General features: G+C 49.5%; 2 protein-coding genes across 3 annotated transcripts in view; one reads left to right on the top strand and one right to left on the bottom strand.

The window, feature by feature from the left end:
- coro7 (coronin 7) overlaps window positions 1-21,408 on the bottom strand; it is a 31,396-nt gene that overhangs the window by 2,152 nt on the left and 7,836 nt on the right. For both annotated transcript variants that reach the window (XM_049744685.2, XM_049744687.2), the window contains exons 10-21: window positions 2,603-2,657; window positions 2,458-2,515; window positions 2,080-2,225; window positions 1,907-2,005; window positions 1,770-1,835; window positions 1,494-1,689; window positions 1,028-1,203; window positions 836-944; window positions 678-764; window positions 470-612; window positions 256-360; window positions 58-143 (exon numbers count right to left, since the gene is read on the bottom strand). In XM_049744685.2, the coding sequence (XP_049600642.1) occupies window positions 58-143; window positions 256-360; window positions 470-612; window positions 678-764; window positions 836-944; window positions 1,028-1,203; window positions 1,494-1,689; window positions 1,770-1,835; window positions 1,907-2,005; window positions 2,080-2,225; window positions 2,458-2,515; window positions 2,603-2,657 (1,326 nt within the window). The remainder of the gene's footprint in view (window positions 1-57; window positions 144-255; window positions 361-469; window positions 613-677; window positions 765-835; window positions 945-1,027; window positions 1,204-1,493; window positions 1,690-1,769; window positions 1,836-1,906; window positions 2,006-2,079; window positions 2,226-2,457; window positions 2,516-2,602; window positions 2,658-21,408) is intronic.
- Window positions 5,553-19,620, top strand: vasnb (vasorin b). Its single transcript, XM_049744689.2, has 2 exons — window positions 5,553-5,898; window positions 11,677-19,620. Exon 2 carries the CDS (start codon window positions 11,694-11,696, stop codon window positions 13,713-13,715), a length of 2,022 nt encoding a protein of 673 aa, XP_049600646.1. The 5' UTR covers window positions 5,553-5,898; window positions 11,677-11,693; the 3' UTR covers window positions 13,716-19,620.

The following is a 21,408-nucleotide window of genomic DNA, read 5'->3' on the forward strand; positions in this document are numbered from 1 at the left end:
TTCAGGTGGACATAGCGCAGAGATGGACTCACCATGAAGTGTCCATGAACAAAGTACCTGTTAAATCCAGACACCAGCAGGTGCCGGCCCTCACACACCCACAGCACACGAGCGCCTCTGTGGCCCTCAGGCCCTGGACCTTCCTGAGTTGGTGAAACGCACGTATTCAGTCCGCCTGTCTTGATACTTGACAGTGAAGCGTTTCTCAGTTGACACGACATGAAAACTTTACAGCATTTGCAAGCCAGCACCAACCTGCAAGGGCGCGTCTGACTTGCGTGGGTCGTAGACACGAATTTTACCATCTTTGCAGACAGTGGCCAGCAGCTTGCCATCGGGGCTCCAAGCCATGCAGAACACCTGAAGGAAAACAAGGCGGATTACCATGGTTAACAAAGCGTCGCAGGGTGGCTTCTGCCTTCAGCACATGTTGGCACACTTTGATGGTGCAAATACTTGAGAGGCCCACCTGATCTCGGTGTCCGGTGAGCAGCTGCACCTGCCGGCCTTCTCGCAGGTTCCACAGTCGCACGGTGAGGTCGTAAGACGAGGACGCCAGGAGGTCGTTGGCCAAAGGGTGGAACTTGATGGAGTAGATTTTCTCCGTGTGGCCTACAAGCAAGAACTTGATTTTCTGTCCACGAGCGTCCTCGTGCCCTGGCTTTTGGCGTTCTCACCTCGCAGGACCAATTCGGGCTCGGTTAGTGTCTCTTGGGGGCCACGCTCCGGTACCCGCCACACTCGGATTTTGGAATCCTCGCCAGCTAGTTGCAGGTGACCACATTCAAGTTGGGGGAAAGCCTTCCCCGAAGACACCAAACGTGCGCTCACTCACCCACAGCGAGTCGATGTGTGTCAAAGGGGTCCCAGCAAAGGTCCGCCACATTGACCGAGTTCTGGATAGTGGGCAAAGCGGCGTCCGGCAGCTTGCCCGGTCGGGAGCGCTGGCGGAAAAGCCACCACCCGTTTCTCGGTTCACATCTTTCTTTCACGCTTTTGGCTTTGCTCTCTATGCCGGGCAGCATACCTCAAAGACTGCAATCTGACCGCCGGACGTGGCGAGGGGCACGGCCACACGCTGGTGATTGACGCAGAAGTCGTCGCACTCGCCCGGTGTGGTCAGGTTGAGGTTGCGTACGTTGGTGATGTGCGTGTCACGGTGCAGCACCGTGCCCTGGATGTGTCGAAACTTGGAGCTCGATCCTGCGTGTCGCGCCGGTCCAAAAGAGAGCGCAAATTCAATTCAATGCACGCAATGCAGACTGTTGGGTCAACGCGTACCTAAATAAACAACCAAGTCGGACATTTTATTGTGGTGTAGAAATGGAGAGCGCCGTCTTTTCTAAAGCTAAAGCTATTTGAGCATTTCATTCAATGGCCATGTTTCTGCTTATAGAGGAAGCTTGCAGCGCACTTGGCCGATGTATAGCTTGCCGCCGTTGCTACTCACTTAGAGCTAGGACAAATGTGCACTTGTTTGTGTGTGTTCAGACCGAGAAAGTTGTGGAAGGCCTTGGCCGCCTGGCCTGGACTCGGTGAGGGGATGAAGTCCAAGGTGGACGAGGGGCAGAAAGAGTCGGCCGCGCTGCCGTCGGGGGTGCTCAGAGGAGGCGCAGGCCTCTCGCTGGAGGCAGGAGGCCCGCTGGAGGCAGGAGGCTCATTGAAGGCAGGAGGCCCGCTGACCGTGTCCTGTTGCAAAGAGTCAACATTTGAGCACATTTCCTCTTGGCTGCAAACCAGTGGCAGGCAGAAAATCAATCCGTTTCCACCTTGCGCTCACCGCTGCCACCATGCTTCCTGGGCCGCTTGTCCGGATGGAGGCTGACTTTGTCGACCTGAGAACAAAGGGCAGCAATAGTTGGAGGCTTTGAGCTAATCCGTCCATCCACCGCCTTGCGTCGCTGACCTGCTTGTTTCCCCCCCGCCACCACTCTGCCGCAGCCATGGCTGGACTGACGCCCGCCGTGTCGGGGTAGAGGTCGGCGTGGAAGTCGTGGCCGCAATTCTGACGCAAAAGGCGCATTTGAGCAAACGAGCGGGTGTTGTATAGCGTGGGCAGGCTAGTCGAAAAAGGCAAACCTTCCGGGGGACTTGGTAGCTGATGGGAACGATGCAGCTGTCTGTCAGCTGGAGCACTCGCATTACTTCGCAAGACATGACGTCCAGCGCCAGCTTGGGTACTGCAGTCACGCCGCGGGTTGCCAGGTCACTTACGCAGTGGCTCACTACACCACCGTTGAATGGACACAATTAGTGTCCGGGCGGAGACTTTGCAATGCATATTAGAATACAGTGTATCATATCCTCATGAATCATAGTAAAACAATGGAAAATAACAACAACAGTCAACAGTTAATGAAATGCCTAGAGTGGCACTTTCTACAGCTGAGTTAAAAAAAAAATAAAAAAACAAGCAAAAAGCCAGCCCATTTGACCAAGTGGAGGAGTAAAACTGGCCTTTTGAGAGATAGGGCTCCGAGGTGGATAATTCCAAGCAGTCCGCCGCTGTGTCGCCCTGGGCAGAAAAAAAAACATCTCCAGGTAAGAACCCGCGCAGAAGACAAAACCCGGATCGTTCGGCTCCACAGTGAACAAATGTTACCATGCCAGCCAGCACCAGCAAACTTGTGTCTGCATCAAGGAGAGGAATGAGCGTTCTGCAAGGACAACAGACAAACATTAGCCTTGGACTTTTATTTTAATGGCATCTTTTCGGGCGTGGGGGGGGGGGGGGGGGGGGGGGGGGGGGCAATTTACAATGGTAAACCTCAACTTTCAACTATCCATAACAGGGGTGTCAAACTCTTTTTTTTCGCGGGCCGCATTGTAGTCATAGCTTCTTTCGGAGGGCCACTATGACTGTCAACCCAAATAAATGTATGAGCACCTCATATTATATACAGCAAAAGCTACAAAAAAAATTGACGAATAACTCGTTTTCAAATCAGACGAGTAAAAACTAAAAAAAAAAGACATTAAACGTGAAGACAATTTGCAATTCCAATAATGACACGAATTTGATGCACAATTTGTCTTTGCGAGCCACATAAAATTATGTGGCGGGCCGTATCTGGCCCCCGGGCCTTGAGTTTGACACGTGCATAACAAGAACGAGCAATCATTGCACACATGCACCGCCAGATGACACAACACACCTAAGGGAAATACTTGCAATGGCGTTTTTTTTTTTCCATAGCTCAAGGCCTCGTTCAACTTCAGTTTTTCTTCCAGAAGGTGGGGACTATTAGTGAAGACGCCTGGAAACTGTTTTGAATTGTGAGTCTTCACTTCACTTGATGGCTAGACCACAGCAACAATGAAGTTTCATCAGCTGTAGCTTTGAGCAAGCGCCACTCATTTGCAGTGTGTGCGGCAAAGGGTGAACATGTGCTCGGACTCTCTGCATGTCGGCAATCAATAAAATCCACAAGACTTGTTGCTTGGAAAAAAAAAGGCACTTGAACAGTTGCTTAATTGTCAAGAGTGGGGGTCGCGCCCTTCCTCAAAATAGAGTGTGACATTAAGCATGCGTGTTCTTTGGTGTATTTTGGCAGCCACTTTTTTCTAATACGTGGACTAGAACACAGATAAGACATTTGCACAAATACATACACCATAAAACAACAAAGACATTTGCACAATAGCTAAGCTTCGTCACGGGCTGCGCTGCGGCAAGCAGCAAACGAGACTTGACGGCATACCTTCGGCTGGAAAATCTCCTTCATCCTCTTACCTTTGGCACAGTAGCGCTTTTGTGCTCCAATGAACGCATCATCAACAATATTGATCAATTGCAACTCTTTTCTTGTGCTTGGTTGAGGCGATTGCTTTTTCCCACGTTTGAGTCGGTAAACACCGCGGTTCCCACAGCGCCCCTTTTCCGGCCGTCTGCACCACCTTGCTACCACCCCCTGCTCTCAGCATGCCTCCAACGCATTTATACCCCACTAAATGCCCTTCCCTTTGCGTTCCACTCTGATGTTTCATGCGTTTTGTCACAGTGGCAAGAGGCTTAAATGGGTCTAATATTAGGGGTGGCTTCTTTTGGCTGGCGTGGTTCGAGCTGGGCTTCACCAAAGGCCCGCTTTGCCACACCTTGGCATTTGTAATACGGCAGAATGGACGCACGCACCTTCACGCAGCGACTGAATGTTGTGACTGCCGCTTATCAGAGCGGCCGCCTTTTATCACTCCGTCTGTCTGCAACGCCAAGGGTCTCGGCACAAAACAAGTCACCGATTCAAGTCCACGTGCAACTCAGTCGCCGGGCAAGAAACTTCCACTGGTGCTGGATAAGGATCACTCCAAAAACCCTGACACGCAAGGATTAATGCAGCGACCATGAGAGCGACATGCAGGATTCACGGCCATTCAAGTCAACTGTCACACTCAGCGCCGAAGAATCTCCACCTCCCAAAGAATGATTCCCTTTCTCTACACCGCCTTCAACACATTTTTTTTTCCTCCGTCAAGCTCAACCTTCATGTCCCAAATGGGGTGAGCTGCGGTGAGAAGCACTAAAAAAGCCTCTCAAGAGCCGCCACATATACTGGAAGGGAGAGAAAAAAAAATGAAAGCTGAAAAAGAAAGACAGAGGGACAAAATAATGAGATGACCGTGGCGTTGTAAATCACGACATGTGCGTGTGACTTCATGCTTTGAACGCTGGGCCACCACGCGGGACAGTCAGAAAGAGAAAGTGGTCATTAGTGGCAACGGTGGCTAGAAGTCAAAAAGGCCTAGATAGAGCGGGCCTACGCAACAGACTCCGGCTCGGGGTGCTTTGTTGCTGGCCGCAGTCGAGCAAACACGCAATTACGTTTGGACTTTGCCATTGGTCTGTCGTACTGCTACATCTTGATCAACGGCAAGAAAGCTTCCAGTGGCGTGGCCGCATGCTTGTGTGATGCACAAGCCGCCATTTTTCTTCTTCCCAGTAGAGCGCTTTGGTACAATTGCAAGAGTATTTCCCACGGCCGTCCCGCTCTTGCCCATCACAGAGCCATTTGCAGGTCTTGTCCTTAAGGAGCCGAGGATGGTGGGATCCATCCGGCTTCCGTTTCACAAAAGACTTACACATGGCACCTGTCCCGGCACATTTAGGCGTGACGGGACGACGTGTTGGAAGGCTCATGTGCGCAAATGCGAATGCAGATGAGCCAACAAGCTCTCAGCCTCGGAGGAACGAGGATTTAACGGGGCCTCCCGCAGCAAATAATCAAAAAGTTTCCTTCCCAGGCTTTACTCAAGTGCTGAGCTTATTATCCCTTGTTGGCTGGAGTACACACGCACACACACAGTGAAGAACCTGATTTTGGGGGGTTGCTTTGTACAAAATGCTTAGGCTTAATTTGTGCCGTTTATGCTACAAAACCTCAACTGGACACTAATCCCCCCTTGCTTGCTATGATAGCACATTGCAGATGCTACAAGTTTGTCATAAACTGCCGCGTCGCTCGGACTTGCGTTGAAAATTGAAGTAAGTTGAGCATGTGACAAGCAAGGGGAGGGTTTAAAATCAACGAGCTGCAAGCAAGATGACGGCACATGCAAATCCACCGCAAACAATCTGCGTCAGGGAGGGAGGGAGGAGAGTGCAGAGAATCTTTGAAACAGGTCGCGCGAGTACAAGTGAGCAGAAGTGCGTCCGGAATGTGCGCTGCAAGGTGACTCCGGCTCCTCCCACCCAGCCAGCCAGCCAGCCAGCCAGCCAGCCAGCCAGCCAGCCAGCCAGCCAGCCAGCCAGCCAGCAAAAAGCAACACGAAAGAAAGCCTTTTTCTCGTGTGCGGAGCGGAGGCAGCAGGCGAGCTGGCGGGCAAGCGCGCAATTTTGATGAGATTTCAACGGTGCCTGTGGACTTTACAGCACGATAGAAAGGAAACAAAAGCCAAGTTAAGGTAAAACTTTTCACTTTCTTTGATGGCTCGCAGCTGGGTTCCACGCGTAAAACGGCTGGACGCGCTGGCTCACTTTTGGAGCAACAGTGTTGTCATGGCTTGCTCGCATTGGGCTTTTGTGCTGGTGAAACACAGCAAATGGTCGCCTGAGCAGAAGCAAGAACCTGGCAGGCAGGCCAGAGTGGGAGCCGGCGGGCTCTGGTTGGCTTACAAGTCGAGCTGAGGGAACTTGGAGGGGCTTTGGATCAATATGTACAAAAGATATTCCCAGTAGTCGATCATATCCAACACACAGATCCTCTGAACATTGCTATGTCCTTTTGGTTTCATGACTCCACACCGCTTTGGAGTCACACAGCCGGCCTCAGGCATTGTGTGGGAATAAATGATGAGCACTCCAGCACAGGAGGTGGAGATTCCAAATGACGCTTGGCAACCTTACGAGGGTGCTACTGCTGATGCTACTGCTGCTTCTGCTTTTCATCAAGCGGCAGTCAGGAAGCTGTTGATGAGTTACGCAAATGGATGGGAAGAGAAAGCGCACGGCAGAATGTGAGCGGCGGGCAGCGTGCCGTTTTGGGCAGCGTTGGCGAGTGTGCAAAGTGGAACTGATAAATGCTGCAGTGCACATCAAGCAGCGAGAATAGTGGCAAGTATCGCATGAAGCGGATTTTTTCGAGTTGAAGACAGGTGAATGACAAAAAGGATGAGAGACGGCTGACTGATAGGAGGCCAAAAGATCCAACAACCCCCACTGGTCATTTCTGGGCCGGTATGCGGGAGACGCATGAGGATGGGACGAGAGGGAGTAGAGGGCGGATACTCGTCCCAGAAAAGCCACCGCAAATTGCAGCCTTTTCAGCGGGGGCCCCTCGCGTACAAAAAAAGGCAAAAAGAGCACTTAATGTAAGGCTGTAATTAGTTGGGGGGGGCGGGGGGGGGGGGGGGGGGTACCGGACCTGACGAGGCAAAAGCACACAGGAGTGCGCACGAGCAGGGCCGATCCCGCAGGACCCGCATGATACCGGTTGAGCACAAATGCAAAAGTGACAATTTAAGAAAAGTGGCTGCTTTTTTGCAACGCTAAGCTCCCTGCAAATTGCAAGCAGTCTAACTGCCGTAAGAAGTAAAGGGGGAGCACCCCGAACTGCCACCACCTATTCAAACGGCGTACGGCAGAGTGCTCGCTTTTCAGCGGAAAGCAATACCGGTATTAGCGGCTTGAGCCAATGGCGCGCTCCACCTTCGCTACGCGCGTCATCCGCCTGGGTCCGAAGTCATCGGCCTGCATTCTTAGTAAAGAAAACAATGTTGCTCTTTGAGCAGCCAGCTTTTTTTTGCGACACAGGCTTTAGTGGTTGCAGGTGACGTCGTCTCTGGACCCGAGCCGGCCAGACCCGAGTGGAGCCACGCTAGAGTTAGAGTGCCTTTAGCGGGTGAGTGATGGCTCAAATGCTACAGTGTTCCATACAGGTTGAGGGGTGCAATGAGCAAGCCCATTTTCACATTGTTTCTTTCCCGTCCCGACGCCGTAAATGCCTGGAAATCAAAAGACGGCAACCGTGCTGGCCTCTCGACCTTTGGTTGCACACGGCTAACTCTCGCTAATTGCTTTGGGACCTCCTCCACGGCAGCCTGGTTTTGCTCAGCGAGGTGGGGGAGGGGGCGGGGCAAACAGAGGCAGGAGAGTGTGTGCCTACTTATGCTCCAGTTGTGTTGACTTGACGCACGCACACATTCTTCAAGTGGAGGAATGCATTCCTGGAGAATATTTGCCACGCACGGTGTCCGATGCGGCAGCAACGAGGGCGACGCGTAAAAGCTCACCAGGCACGTGCTCCCACTATCTGCGAGGGACAAAGATTTGCGAGATTGCAGCAGGTCGCTCGGATTTGTCACGAAACATTGAGCTCCCTCAGCGGGAGCTTTATGTATCAATGAGCTAAGCTGATGAAATTCAAAAGGTTGACGTGAGTTACTGCCCAACTTTAGCCAATGGATAGACTGTACGTCATTGTGTCACTGTTAGCAAAAGCACACATTAACACACACATAAAATGAATGTGCCGATGCAATACAATCAGACCGACACAACATGAAATCTCAAGATTCTTCGCTTTGGCAAGCATGCACAATTAGCAAGTCGCTGACCAGGCCTTGCGCTAACTGACCAGTGGTTTTGCGATCTTGTTTACAATGCGCTCCGTAATTAATATTGGACAATTTCACATGGCACAGCTGAACATCTCTCACGGCACACCAGTGGTTGTGAAACACTGGTGCGTTTACAATGCAGAGTGTGGAAGACCATTGGACTAAAACAAAAAAGGACACACCTATTGATAGACTTCATCGAGCATCTCTCTTACGCTCGCCGTCAGCTAGCTTGTGAGTTAACGCTGCGCTCCTTAATTAATCTACTTAATTAAGCAGCCCAAAAATCACATCTTATGGTGTATTCAGACCAGAAAAGTCCTTTAGTCCGCTTGTTTGGTTCGGACCAAAAGCAGACTTAGGGTGTATTCAGACCAGAAAAGTCCTTTAGTCCGCTTGTTTGGTCCGGACCAAAAGCGGACTTAATTTCTTTCGTTTGGTGCGGTTCCTATTCAGACTGTACATTTTGCAAGTGAAGTATACACATCCATGCTTGTGACGATTTGTGCTTCCATTGGACAGCAATGACTAGGGCGGCACACAGAACACAGACCGGTAAATGAAGGAAAACATGCGAGTCCTACGAACTGCGTTCCTGCTCTGCATATTTGTGTCGTTGGTGTTGTTTGTATTCACACCTGAAGCGAACCGCATTAGAGTTTGCTTGGAGGTGAAGTCCGTTTCTTTAATACGCACCAGGATTCGTTTGCGTGTATTCACACCTGCACAAATGATCTGGACCAGCGTTACAACTGAACCCTGGTCCCTTTAAAGTGGACCAAACAGTCAAGTCTGAATACACCCTTAATGCATAGCATTCTTTGAATTTGCTTGAAGGCTAATTGTAAATGCATATTATTTCGTTCATTGTGAAATAAATAAATGGCCAGCGAGCAAATGTTTGTGCCACTTGTGCAAATCTCAATGCTCCTCTTTCCACCCTCTAAGAAAAAAAAAATCTCACCATCATAAAAAAAAATCAACACTTTCCACCGCAAAAAAATGCACATTATTTCATTCATTGTGAAATAAATAAATGGCCAGCCAGCGAGTGTTTGTGCCGCTCGTGCAAATCTCAATGCTCCTCTTTCCACCCTTTCAACGATGTCCTCCGCAAAAAAAATAAAATAAATGCCAATCCAACCACAAATTATACCGTTAAAAGAAGACACGCTAATAAGTCAGTAAGCGCTGACATTCCGACAATTACAATGCATGTTTGGTGATGAATGTTGGTCATCAATTCAAAGCGTCTGCATGTGGAAAGACGAGCTCAATCAGTCATTCATCAGGCTCCAAAAAGCAGGACACCACATTCTCTATGATGACAAGATCATGGATGAAGAAACTATTGGGGCCAGTTATTATATTCCACCCTCCACCTCCCCTCATTAGGTCATACAGGTACAACCGGTGACAGACTGTAATCTGTGACACGCAACGGCACACATACTTGGCATTCCATCATGAACATAGCAGACATATTTAGACTGAACAGGTATACGTACACCTGCCGAGGCACTTTCCTAACCTTTGCTTATCCGCCTTCGTCCTCCCCAAAATCTCGCTCGTCCATCACAAATCCTTAGTCACAATGACACATGACCCCGCTGGATTATGGATAACAAGATCCATCTGTGGTTGCGTGTGGACACTGCTGACAGCAGAGAAGAGGAACAAACAAACACAGGGCCGTGCCATGGACAAACAACGTGGAAAGAGTCGAGGGGCTGCCTCCCATCAGTCTGAGCAATTCTCTGCATTTTGCCTGTCCGGATCCAATCGTGGCTTCCCATCAACAGATGCCCACGAGGCGCCGTTACTGCTTCTGCGTCTGTCGATGGGGGAGGTGTGTTCTCTGTTTTGGAGTCAGAGCAATCAACACTTGAGCTATTTTCCAATTTATGTTAGGGCAAACAAGCCAAAGCCAAATCCTGTGTGTTGCAAAAGGCAGACAAACCAACATGAACGACGCAAGCAGCATGAACGACTGACCGCCGCTAAACACGCCATCGCCACACGACCGGAGGATTGCACAAAGGAACTCATTTATAACAACCGCTGGAGCGCATCAGTTTTTTTTTCTTCTTTCTCTCCAAGCTGTCATTCATTTACGACCAGCACCCTTCTCTCTTAAATCTGTCATCTTGAAAAGTTCTTGTTGCTCTCCGCATGCCAAGGCCGTGACACAGACAATTGCGCTTTTTTAAACTCAGCTGCCGGCAGGCTGAGGAATGTCTCAACAAGCTTGCAAGGGGAGAAAGACGCCGAGCCCGAAGGAGGGAAGGAGGACGAGCTTTCCGCAGCGCCCCAAAGCAAGCCCCCCATTACGTTGCAGCCGCCGTTGTTTTCAAACTCTTCTCTCAACATCCCTCAGGTCTCGTCCACCAACGAAGCCACCACCCCCCAAATGACGGGCTTTATGGCCAGTAGGTCAACTGGGTCCTGGCGTCATTATTTGGGATGGCGCCGCATGTCGGGATGATTCCGACTCAGCACATGACAGCAGGAAAAATAAGATATGCTGGAATCTTTTCCAGAGGGGGCTGCAAAAGAAAGGCCTCTGAAAAGGCCGCGGCTGAGATGATATAGGCTCTTTTTCTACAGTTCCCCAAATGCCCCCCACCTTGAGTTAGCATGCTGGTAAAAACAAAGACGCACAACAGTGATGGCAATGTCACGCATTGAGATTGATGAAAATGGCTACGTATGGCCTGACAACCCCGCGCAAGAACAGAGCACTCCGTGTGTGGTCTCAAAAGCATTCCACATACTTGGTGAAGGTATGAGCACTGCAGAGACACAAACGACTGAAGCAATAAAGTCCCAAAAGTATGTGCAGCCTTTGCTATGAGGAAATGAGAGCTTTTAGCTCTCGCCGAGCCAGACACTTAAAGACACTGCAGCCTTTCTTGTGCCTTTGCCACAATGAGACTATTGTACCTGAGGGAGGTGGAGAAACACGCACGCACGCGCGCACACGGACACAGTCTTTCTAGCTTACTCGGTGCAAAGATCCAAAAATCTGTTGACAGATAGAAATGAGGCCTGTAGCGGCCCCACCTCCCACTCATTCCCGAGTCCACTGAGGCAATAATAAAGTGTCTTCTTTCTCTCCTGGTTCCTCTTGGCGCACCTTTCCCTCATCTTTTCCCTCCATTCGTTTGATCTCCTTGCAGTCTCGCAGTCCAGAGAGTTTGTTTTGCAAGCCTGGCTTTTAGGTAACCTATCAGGCGCTTGATTTGTTTTGTTTTGTTTGAAGTAGTCGTGATGTGCGTTGTGGTGACGTGAGGTGCATGTAGCATGTTGTGATTTTTCCTGAATTGAGGACAAAACGGACTCGCGCCTTCAATGCGGTAGCAGAAACATGTGGTCACCATTTTCTGCCCGCCCAAGGCTAAAGTGCTCTGGTTTACCAAGCCTTATATGCAAAATGTAATCTCTCTGGGAGTAATGTAGCGGCGGTGCAAAGTGCTGGACAGGTTGTTCCACTGGTTGCAATTGTCGTCCGTCCCAAGCTTTTTGCAAGTTTTCTTATTTGCAGCAGTTTGCTGGTGTCCTGATCCCCCATTCAGCTTCCAATGGGAGGTGACTGACACTCTTCTCTGGTCTCTTTTGTTTCAGGCTCAGCGGTGCGCAAGATGAAGGTCTTTCTCATGGCTCTGATGCCGCTCGTTGTCATCCTCGTTAGTTCCGAGGACATTGCCGAATGCCCAAAAGGCTGCTCTTGCTCCACGCCGGAATCCATCTTGTGTTTCCAGAGACGTTCGGCCACCTTTCCGCAGGGAGTGCCCCCCTTGACGAGGAGCCTCTACCTTTTTTTCAACGGCATCGAGGGCTTATCCGCAGAGGACTTTGACGGTCTGGAGAACTTGGAAATGCTGGACCTAAGCCAAAACAAACTGACCCAACTTCCCGACGGGGTCTTCCTCCCGTTGACCTCTTTGAAAAACTTGGACTTGTCATCCAACCAAATCAGCCGCATTTCCGAGCACTGCTTCCGAGCTACGGTACTCCTCGAGCGCCTTTATTTGTATGCCAATCATATAGAGAACATCCACCCCGCTGCTTTTAGTGGCTTGGATAACTTGCTGGAGCTAAAATTGCAAGGCAACAGGCTGACGTCTTTGCCTGTTCTGGTGATGCCCCGGCTGCTGCTGCTGGATCTGCGTTTCAACGCCATAACTATGATAGGCCCCTCGGACCTCCAAACGCCCAATCTCGAGTCACTCAAATTAGGCGGCGTGGGACTGAATGACCTGAATTCGGAGCTGATTGGCAGTCTGAGGAACCTGCACGAGCTGGACGTCTCAAGCAACCAACTGAGGGTTCTGCCACCAATCCTGAAAGAAATTCGAGGGCTGATTTACCTCAGCCTGGCTGGCAATCCCATGGGCCCTCTTCATTTTCAGGACCTGAGGAACCTCCAAGAACTGAAGGAGTTGGACATCAGCAGCCTGAGTCTGCAAGGGCTCCCGGCTGAGTTTGGTCAGCTATTCCCTCACCTTACAAAGTTGACCGTGGCAGAGAACCCCTTCAACTGCTTGTGTAGCTTAGCCTGGCTCCCAAGTTGGCTGCAAGCCCAAAGCATTACGCTGGACAGAACAGAGGAGACCCGTTGCCACTTTCCCCCAATCAATGCTGGCAAGGTTGTAGAGAGACTGGAGCACCGAGATTTTGGCTGCCCTACCACGACGACGCAAACTGTGACCTCAGCCAGAACTACGAGCGCCGTTCCTGTCGCGACCTTGGCCAGTGTTACGACAGCTATTCCGATGCACGAGGCTAACCATAACGACGACACAAACCAAGACAATCTCTTTCCGCCAGTTCCTGCGTCCCCAAGCAGCAGCAGCCGCATTGTGGAGTCCGGCAAGGAACAGCACTTCTGCCCCTCTCACACCTGCCTGAATGGTGGCACTTGTCGTCTGGACCACTCCGGTCAAGTGGAGTGTAGCTGTCCTCTCGGCACCTCTGGGTTTTATTGCCAAGTGCAAAATCAGCATCCCTCCTCACCCCGCGTGACAACAGTCATGCCAAACGCGCCAGCGCTCAGTTGGCGCCAGGCAACGTCCACCTCCATCCTGCTGGATCTTCATCACTACATTGAAACACGGCCGTACATCCGCGGCATCCGCCTCACCTACTGCAATCTCTCTGGGCCGGACCGCAGACCCATCCAACTCAGCCTGCCTGCATCGTATCCAGAATACAGACTCCGAGGCCTGAAGCCGAACTGCACATACGCCATTTGCGCCAGTCCGCTGGGGGCCCCGAATGGCATCGAGAGTGTCTGCACTCAGGCGCATACGGCCGATGAGAAAAACGCCAGCGTCAGCGGGGCACAAATGGTGAACAAGAAGATGACCGCCATGCTGGTGCCCTCCATGGCCATCTTGCTTCTGCTGGTGCTGATAGCAATCGCCGTGGGAGTGGTTTGCTTTGTTCACAAGAAGAGGGCCAAAGGCCACCTGGACCTGCAGCGCGAGCCCTCCCAGCCAGAGCTGGATGGTGTCAACGGGGCGCTGCCTCAGAAACAGGTGCAACTCCCCATCCCCGAACCCGCTGTTCAAAACAGCAATCTGGAATATGAAGTGCTGCTGCTACAGGATCACTGCATATCAAGTCAAAACTTTTCATCACACAAGCCTTCCAACTTTTGATATGTGGGTCAGAGTGAAAAAGGAAAAAGAAAGAAAGCTCTGCTCTGCATTGGCTAATGCAGAGAGCAGTCTGTCGCCATTTTAGACCTACTGTGCGTCGTCACCTCGTAACAAATGGTGACAGATTGGAATCTTTGAAGATTAGAAATGGTTTGGTGCCAGCATGGGCAATCAAGAAGCTTGTTGGCCCCCGCAGTGTCAGACAGTCTAAATTGATGCGAGTCTGCAAATACGCAAACTAAATCCCCTTTTGCACCATTTGGACGCACGGGCCGTCACAAAAGGGGGCAAGTCATCGGGATTATGAGCGGGTACAAGAAAGCTGTTGACTGACCAAACACCTCATGCAGCATAGCGCTTGCCTCAGTTACATTAAACACACATGAGAATTACACACAGTGACTATTTATTATTTATTCTCCCTATAAGGGAACTGCAGGGTTTACCATGTACAAGATGAGTGCCTTTGAATATAAGTAGGCATCACGCCGGCAATCATTGTGCAACCAACGTGAATTAATAAGCAGACTGTCGTTTAGATGGAGACTTGCAAAATGGTGTGGAGGGCAAGCACAAACTCACTGTGAGTATGATGATGCTTGTGCGTGCAGATGTGCAGGGGGACAGATCTGTCAACATCCGTCATGTCGGGACTTGCGCTCGGCAGCCAAGCCCTCTTTCTATTCCATGGTTCATTGCATGCCAGACTCCTCTATCAACACATCGGCCAATGTCTTGCATATTCAGTGCAGCAATTGAAAGAACTCATTGACCAAAACTAAGCAATATAACTGGAATATGTTTCTGTCAAACAGAAATCCTTGAAAATGAGAAATATTGTCAATGTGATTGTAAATTACATTTTCCCTGTTTATTTTGTAATATCCCTTGTTAATATTGTTGTTCTTTTTATTATTATTGCGGGAGCTCATTTGTACAAGTGGAGATTAAATGAACATGCAAACAAAAACACATGGGCCTATTGTGGTGGTGTTGAGCTGGACATACACGTTGACCTCATTCAGGAGAAGACGACGTTTTCAGCCAAAAGCTAAATGCTAATGCTAAAAAATGACAAACCACTACTGCACCTTGTGTCTGTGGATATGAAATGCTAATACTAAAAACAACATGGCACCTCTTGCTGTTTCAATCGTTGTTGTTGCACTTAAAAGCAATTCAAGACGCAAACAATGTTAGGGCAGTGTGAAGACACGACGCTCCGTGCCCGTCCGTTACGGTTTTGGTCAGGTCCTGTATGTGTCTGGAGCGTATGTTTTACACTCGAGGAGACTGTCAAAACAAACCGAGGACTGGGAATAGTGATGCAAAAAACAAAACAAAGCTAACAACAACATAACGCGTTTCAACACGTAGTATGTCTAAACTGTTCCCAAAACTTGAGCCAGACCCAAGAATAATATCATTAAAATATATCACATTTTTTTCTTTGTTTACATTTTTAACAAGTTCCAATGAGGATGCTATCATAATCAACAAATAAGTCAATTATTAACGATCAATGAACCAATTCATTTCTCCAGATAGGCACTATTCAAAATCAACTTGACTGAGACTATTTGCGAGCGATTTCAGTGTACTAACAAGATCTTGATGCTCCCTATTGGTCAAAAGCAGACTCAAGCTTTGCATCTGACTCACTTTTTTTTTTTTTTTTTTTTATTAAAAAAACACGAGACACACGCTGACCACCCAGCCGTTTGTTTTAAGACTGGGACGCTGGCAGGGAATCAAAACAGCATGCACGCACACCTACAAACAAATAAACTGGCCCATTGAACACAACTGCTGTTATTATTTGATGCAAAACACAAATAAATGACAGACTGGTTACACGGGAAAATTTGTATTTTGCCAAGCTACAGGCACAGTTTGTGCATAGCAAGACAGAAAGTGCCCAAGGAGAACATTCATCACACCGTGTGGCTGCATGCTAATAAACACAAAAAGGGCCTCAAAAGAGTAGAATCGCCGAGTCGGGTGGGTTTAAAAAAAAAAAAAAAAAAAAAAAAAAAAAAGAAAAAAAGAAAAAGGTGTGGGGGGGAAAAACCTGGTACTGTTTTGTTTTTAGAAGCTGCTTCTCTGGCTCTGTTTGTTGGCGCTTGTATAGTTTCCACCGCTTGCTCTCGCAATGCTCTGGCAGAGGGTGGGAGGCAGGCCGGTCTGGTTGATGTGCGCTACGTCCACACGAACAGCTTGGCTGTGGGAGACGTACCCTTCACGTCGCGTCCACAAAATTAGGGAGGTCCTTTCCAACTTGACTTCCACATTTTCATTGAGACGAGAAACTCTACGTGCTGCTGATGACCGCTCTCCATGTGTATTAAAAAACATGAAGGCTGGCTCCAAAGATTGGAAACGAAAGAACAACTAATGACCTTTCTCCCAAAAGAAGTGCACTCAGTCTAAACAGGCTTAAACTGCGCTCCCCTGCTAAAGTGACCTTTGAACCCTGGCCTACGAACCCAACACCTGTTGGGGGCCAACTGCTGAAAAGACGCACTAACGTTATCAGAACCCTGTCAGTGGGAAGGGTCTGCACAGTCACAAATGTCAGAAAAGGAAGTGGGCCTTTTTTAATCTGCGCTCTTTAGACCCCTTGCTTTGTTTATGAAACGTGATTGGTCAAGGCTAAACATGGATGTCGGCACAAAGAGATACTCAAAAGGAGCCATGGAGACTATCATTTTGAGTGGCCATTCTAGACAAGTGTACGCTTCCAACTGTTTTGCTTAAACAGTGACGTTTCTTACGTCATGTTTCAAATTTCACCTCAATGACAGAACTATCCTGTACGGACCAAACAGACCCATCCACTTTAGCATTAGCATGAATGTGATGGATAGGCAGCATACAAGAGCTTGTTTTTCCATTTCCTAAAGCTAGAACCCACCGAGTTCCGTTTGCGTTCAAAATTCACGATTCCAACCGTGAAAGTGTAACATAAGCCGATCATTTGTGCAGCTCGAGTGTCACGCGGGCGAGCAAACAAAATTGACTTCTGTGCCAAACGTCACTCGCTGTGCCGCAGCGGTGGCAACTTGGCGAGCGTCAGACTGTGCCCGAGGGTCCGGAGCTTCCCTCGGCCTCGGGGCAGTGTGAAAGCCGCCACCGCGTTGAACAAACATCAACAGACACTGGGTGACTGACAGGCAGGCTGACGCCACGTGCCTTGGTGGGTGCCGGCCAGCCCTGGCTGTGGCCTGGAAACGGACGCAGGAGGCCGACCAAAGCGTGAGTCGCCATCCCGAGTGGATCCCAGGCGGCTCAGTGGAAAGTTTGCTCGGAGAAGCTAGTCATTGAGCAGGCCCCTAAACTAATGTAGCCAGAACTTCCCGAGCGACCGCAAGCTAAATGTAAACTCCATGCGTAGCAGAAAATAGCATAACTGTGGCGAGCCAGAAGGGAACCCAGATAGTGCACAGTGCATGCGGAGGCCCGAGCCCAAGCGGGGCGGGGTGATTGATGGATCACATAAAAGTCCAGTCACCAAAGAAGGAAACGACTTAATAGAGACCAGAGAATAAATTGTGCAAAAAAAGGAGGCACTTTCGATGGAGGATGCTTTTCTGAAAAGGAGTAAAGCAGATGGAAGAGTTGGTGGGGGTGGAGTGGGGGTCTCTCAAGTTCCACCGCTGCATATTTTCCATCTTCAGAGTTAGACTTTAGCCAAAGCAAGTGAAGGTCAGAAGCGGCGAAGGCTCTGCCAACTCCATCTCAGCAGCTGGGATGCATTCTCTCTTTCCTAATTTCTTTCTTTCTGGCCGTCATCAGCTTTCATCTCGTTATCCTCCTCCGTTCAATCTGGAAAGGACTTGGCCAGTTTCCACGTCAGGAGGCGCTTGTGTCCGCACTCGCATGGCCACGTGTCTTCGGAACTTTTTTGCAACTTTTTTAGCAAAGTGCGCTTGGAGGGCAACGCCTGATATTGAAGGGGGACAAAAATGACGGGAGGGCTACAGGAAACGAGGAGAGCGGCAAAGGGGTCACAGCAATCTAGCAATTTCAAGACGCCAGGAGTAGGGGTCACTTAAATTTCCCTCTGTAGTAAGATCTACATCAAGGTAGCCCAAAAGATCAACTGTCCGCCTCCAAGTTTGAAACCTTTCATTTTCTGTCATTTTCTTGAGAAGCCGGGTGAGGTCGGATCTTGCCCGATGATAAAGGGCTCGCTGTTCTCACTGTGAAATCAATAGACGCTAAGAAGGCAACGATGGTCAAGATGCGTGGAGACAACACGGGCTTTCTTCACACATGGGCGTCTCTTCTTGCTACTTGTTCAGCAGGCTTATGTTGTTCCAGTCAGGTACTACTGAAAAGACAGATTCCGTCGGGATATAACCTTCGTCTCTTGAGGAACAAGTGGATGCCTCAAGATTTTCCTGCCTCGTCCGTGCGTTCAAATATGTACCTAAGGATCTTTGAGGGAAAGTTTCTCTTAGCCCCCATCTCTTTGAGAGCTGACCTGTACCAACGGCATTCAGTGGAATCCAGCAGAAAGTGAAAACAGCAGAACACATCCAAACAAAGGAACACAGCACATTTTCAGAAGGTTGGGACAAAAGCATCGCAAAGAAGAAGAACGATTCATACTCCTGCCTGTCCAGGTCCCGCCTGCATGCATCTTCAAAGACACACTTGGGCTATTATGTTTGTCACCGCAACTGTCAAAAGATGATAAATATGGTTGGGTCAGGAATGGGGCGGCTCGGTGGCGCACTGGGTAGCACGTCCGCCTCACAGTTAGGAGGGTGCGGGTTCGATTCCACCTCCGGCCCTCCCTGTGTGGAGTTTGCATGTTCTCCCCGGGCCCGCGTGGGTTTTCTCCGGGCACTCCGGTTTCCTCCCACATTCCAAAAACATGCTTGGTAGGCCGATTGAAGACTCCAAATTGTCCCTAGGTGTGAGTGCGATTGGTTGTCTGTCTCTGTGTGCCCTGCGATTGGCTGGCAACCAGTTCAGGGTGTCCCCCGCCTACTGCCCGATGACGGCTGGGATAGGCTCCAGCACGCCCGCGACCCCCGTGGGGACTAAGCGGTTCAGAAAATGGATGGATGGATGGATGGATGGGTCAGGAATGCAAGCTGGTCTTTACCTGCGAGTCTCAAAGATGTGAAGTGAGTGGGACTGACCATTCTGAATTGCCTGCAGCGATGCGGGCCCGCCACCTCACGATTGGGCTGCATTAGAAGACACACCTGTGCCCCCAATGCACTCCCGCACACCAAATGATGGAACAAAGAAAGCAAAGCTCGTATCCACATTTCCCAACGGAGCAGGAGACTCGTGCAAGATGCTTAATGGATCACAATATCTATAGATATACGTAAATAAAACCCTATGAGGCCAACAACCCTTATGTGAAGACCATCTACTTTTGAATGGTGCATTGTACCAGAGCTGCAATTTCCCAGTGAGGTTACGGACAAAACACAGCAAGGGCTTGCAACTTTTCTCTAAGCGCTCGGTCCCCATTGCACAAAACATCTGCACAAGTGCCGGCTGACTAATTGACCTCAACGTAGCGTTGACGTTAGAGCAGAACAATCGACAGAGCCCCCTCAGCTGGAGTCCCAACCCCGAGGGTCCCTTTTCTTCTCTTCTTGCACTGCTAAATTGCTTTTGCACAATGGGCAAATTCTTTCCTGGCCACCGCAAAATGCTGAACTCTCCCGCTGTCTGCAGTTCCAAGAGCATTTGAATCTGCTTGGGGTCAAGTGCACTTGCGGTGGACATCGAAGCATGAGGAGTCCCATGCAGGTGCAGGGCAGCTTTTGTTGTCATAACATATTCCTGACCAATGAGGGAAATGGGACAGGCAGCAGCAATCTGGCTCCAGCCCTTATCTTGCTTGCATTCAAATACACAGGGAAAAAAAAAACAATGACTCACTTTACGACATGCTAATCGCAAACAGAAGTCACGCTCGCACTCAATTCCTGGCAAACCAGCGAGACGCCATTCATTCGCGTGACAGACAGAACTTGCCCAGGTGGGCCTTTGCCATGTCCAAAACGACACAGCCTCGGCAGCTTCACACATTCAGAAAAGCAGATAAGCGACAATGGCCGGGAAACGTCTACGACAGTGCTCCCCAACCTTTATAGCATCACGGACCGGATTACTGTCAGCCAATAATTTCACGGACTGGTGTTTGATAATGTCACGATTTTTGCGAAGAAAACTTCTAAAAACAATGCATCAATCAAAAAATAGCATCAATAAATCAAATAATCACCGGCTGCACATTGTTTATTAAAGTTTTCTTTGCAAAAACCGTCCGTGTGTGAACTATCCCATTTCGCATAACAGACCAACCACAATCTTAAACATCACCGTACTGTCTTTTCAGCCAATCATATAGCAGAACAACAACAGAAGTGCGTCACCGCATAAACACTGCCGACCCTTAGTTCCACGGAGGAATTATGTATGCGAACGCCACAGTATAGTATAATAATAAACGTGAATCCACTGTGTATTCCTATGCAACTTTACCTGTAGCATCCTCATAATATCGCGCCAATTAACATGAGTAATGTTATGCTATGTACACGTCACCAAGGTGTAAAATCATGCCTTGATTATTCTTTATTGTGCGGCCCGGTACCAAATGATCCACGGACCGGTACCTGGCACCCACTCGTTTCGAGGACAAATGGCAGTCACATGGGAAGTGACATCCATTGGCCAGGGGTAGAGCAAAGCAAAGACGAAAAAGTCAAGACGGGTAAGAAGGACCCATATGAAGTCTCCCTCTCCCAAAAGTCTCTGCGACTGTTTACTAGCATAACGACTTATTGCTCCTATCCTTTGTCAAGCAGTGGCAATCTGCTCACAGGCGGCGGAGGCAGGCGGAAAGCATCCACTAATGGGAAACACACTTGCTTGAAATCATCTTTGTTCTTCCACCTTCCACAGTCTAGAGTGAAGTGGTTTGGGAGACTTGATGATTTCAAGTTGTTCCATTTTGTGGAAGGTTGCAACAATGTAAACATGCGTATGAGTGTCAACCCTGAGATGTGATTGCAGGCACCGGCGTGACAAGCAAACACGAGCCGGAATAGTTCTTATTCCCCATTGTGCCTCTCTGGACTAGGACTCCTCCCCCGTGTCCAGGCACGGCATCCATATGCTTGCATGCACACTGCAAGGGCGCCGGCGCGCGTCCCCTGCCGGCCGGCCTTCCTCGCTTCTTTGTCACAACCATGGGCCACTGAGACATTAGCCTCAAAGGAAAGGCCAAACATGACAAAATGGAAACACGAGCCCTGACACTGAGGAGGGGACGGCGGCTTCTGTACATGGAACACATCTCAGATGCTAGCACATTGGATTTGAGAAATGGCAAAACAAAACCCATTATCCCTTATAGAATATTGGGGGGGATGGGGAACTTGGGCCGCACAGTCTGCAAAACGACGACTGCTACGGAGGAGGTCAGAACAGCTGAAGAAAGAGATTTGCCACACCCCCCATCTTTTCTTCTGTGGCAAGTTCACACCAAAAAGTATTTCTAATCCCTGAGCGCATACCTGTGGAATGAAAGCTCTGTGAATTCTATTCAACATCCCGTGCCAAACACTCTGCATACTTCCATCAAATACAATTCCAGAACTCAGCAAAACTGTTGCAGAAAGACAAGAGACAGAGGCAAGTCCAAAAAAGGACG

Source organism: Syngnathus scovelli, chromosome 16 (genome assembly GCF_024217435.2).
Source record: "Syngnathus scovelli strain Florida chromosome 16, RoL_Ssco_1.2, whole genome shotgun sequence".
Classification (NCBI taxonomy): domain Eukaryota; kingdom Metazoa; phylum Chordata; class Actinopteri; order Syngnathiformes; family Syngnathidae; genus Syngnathus; species Syngnathus scovelli.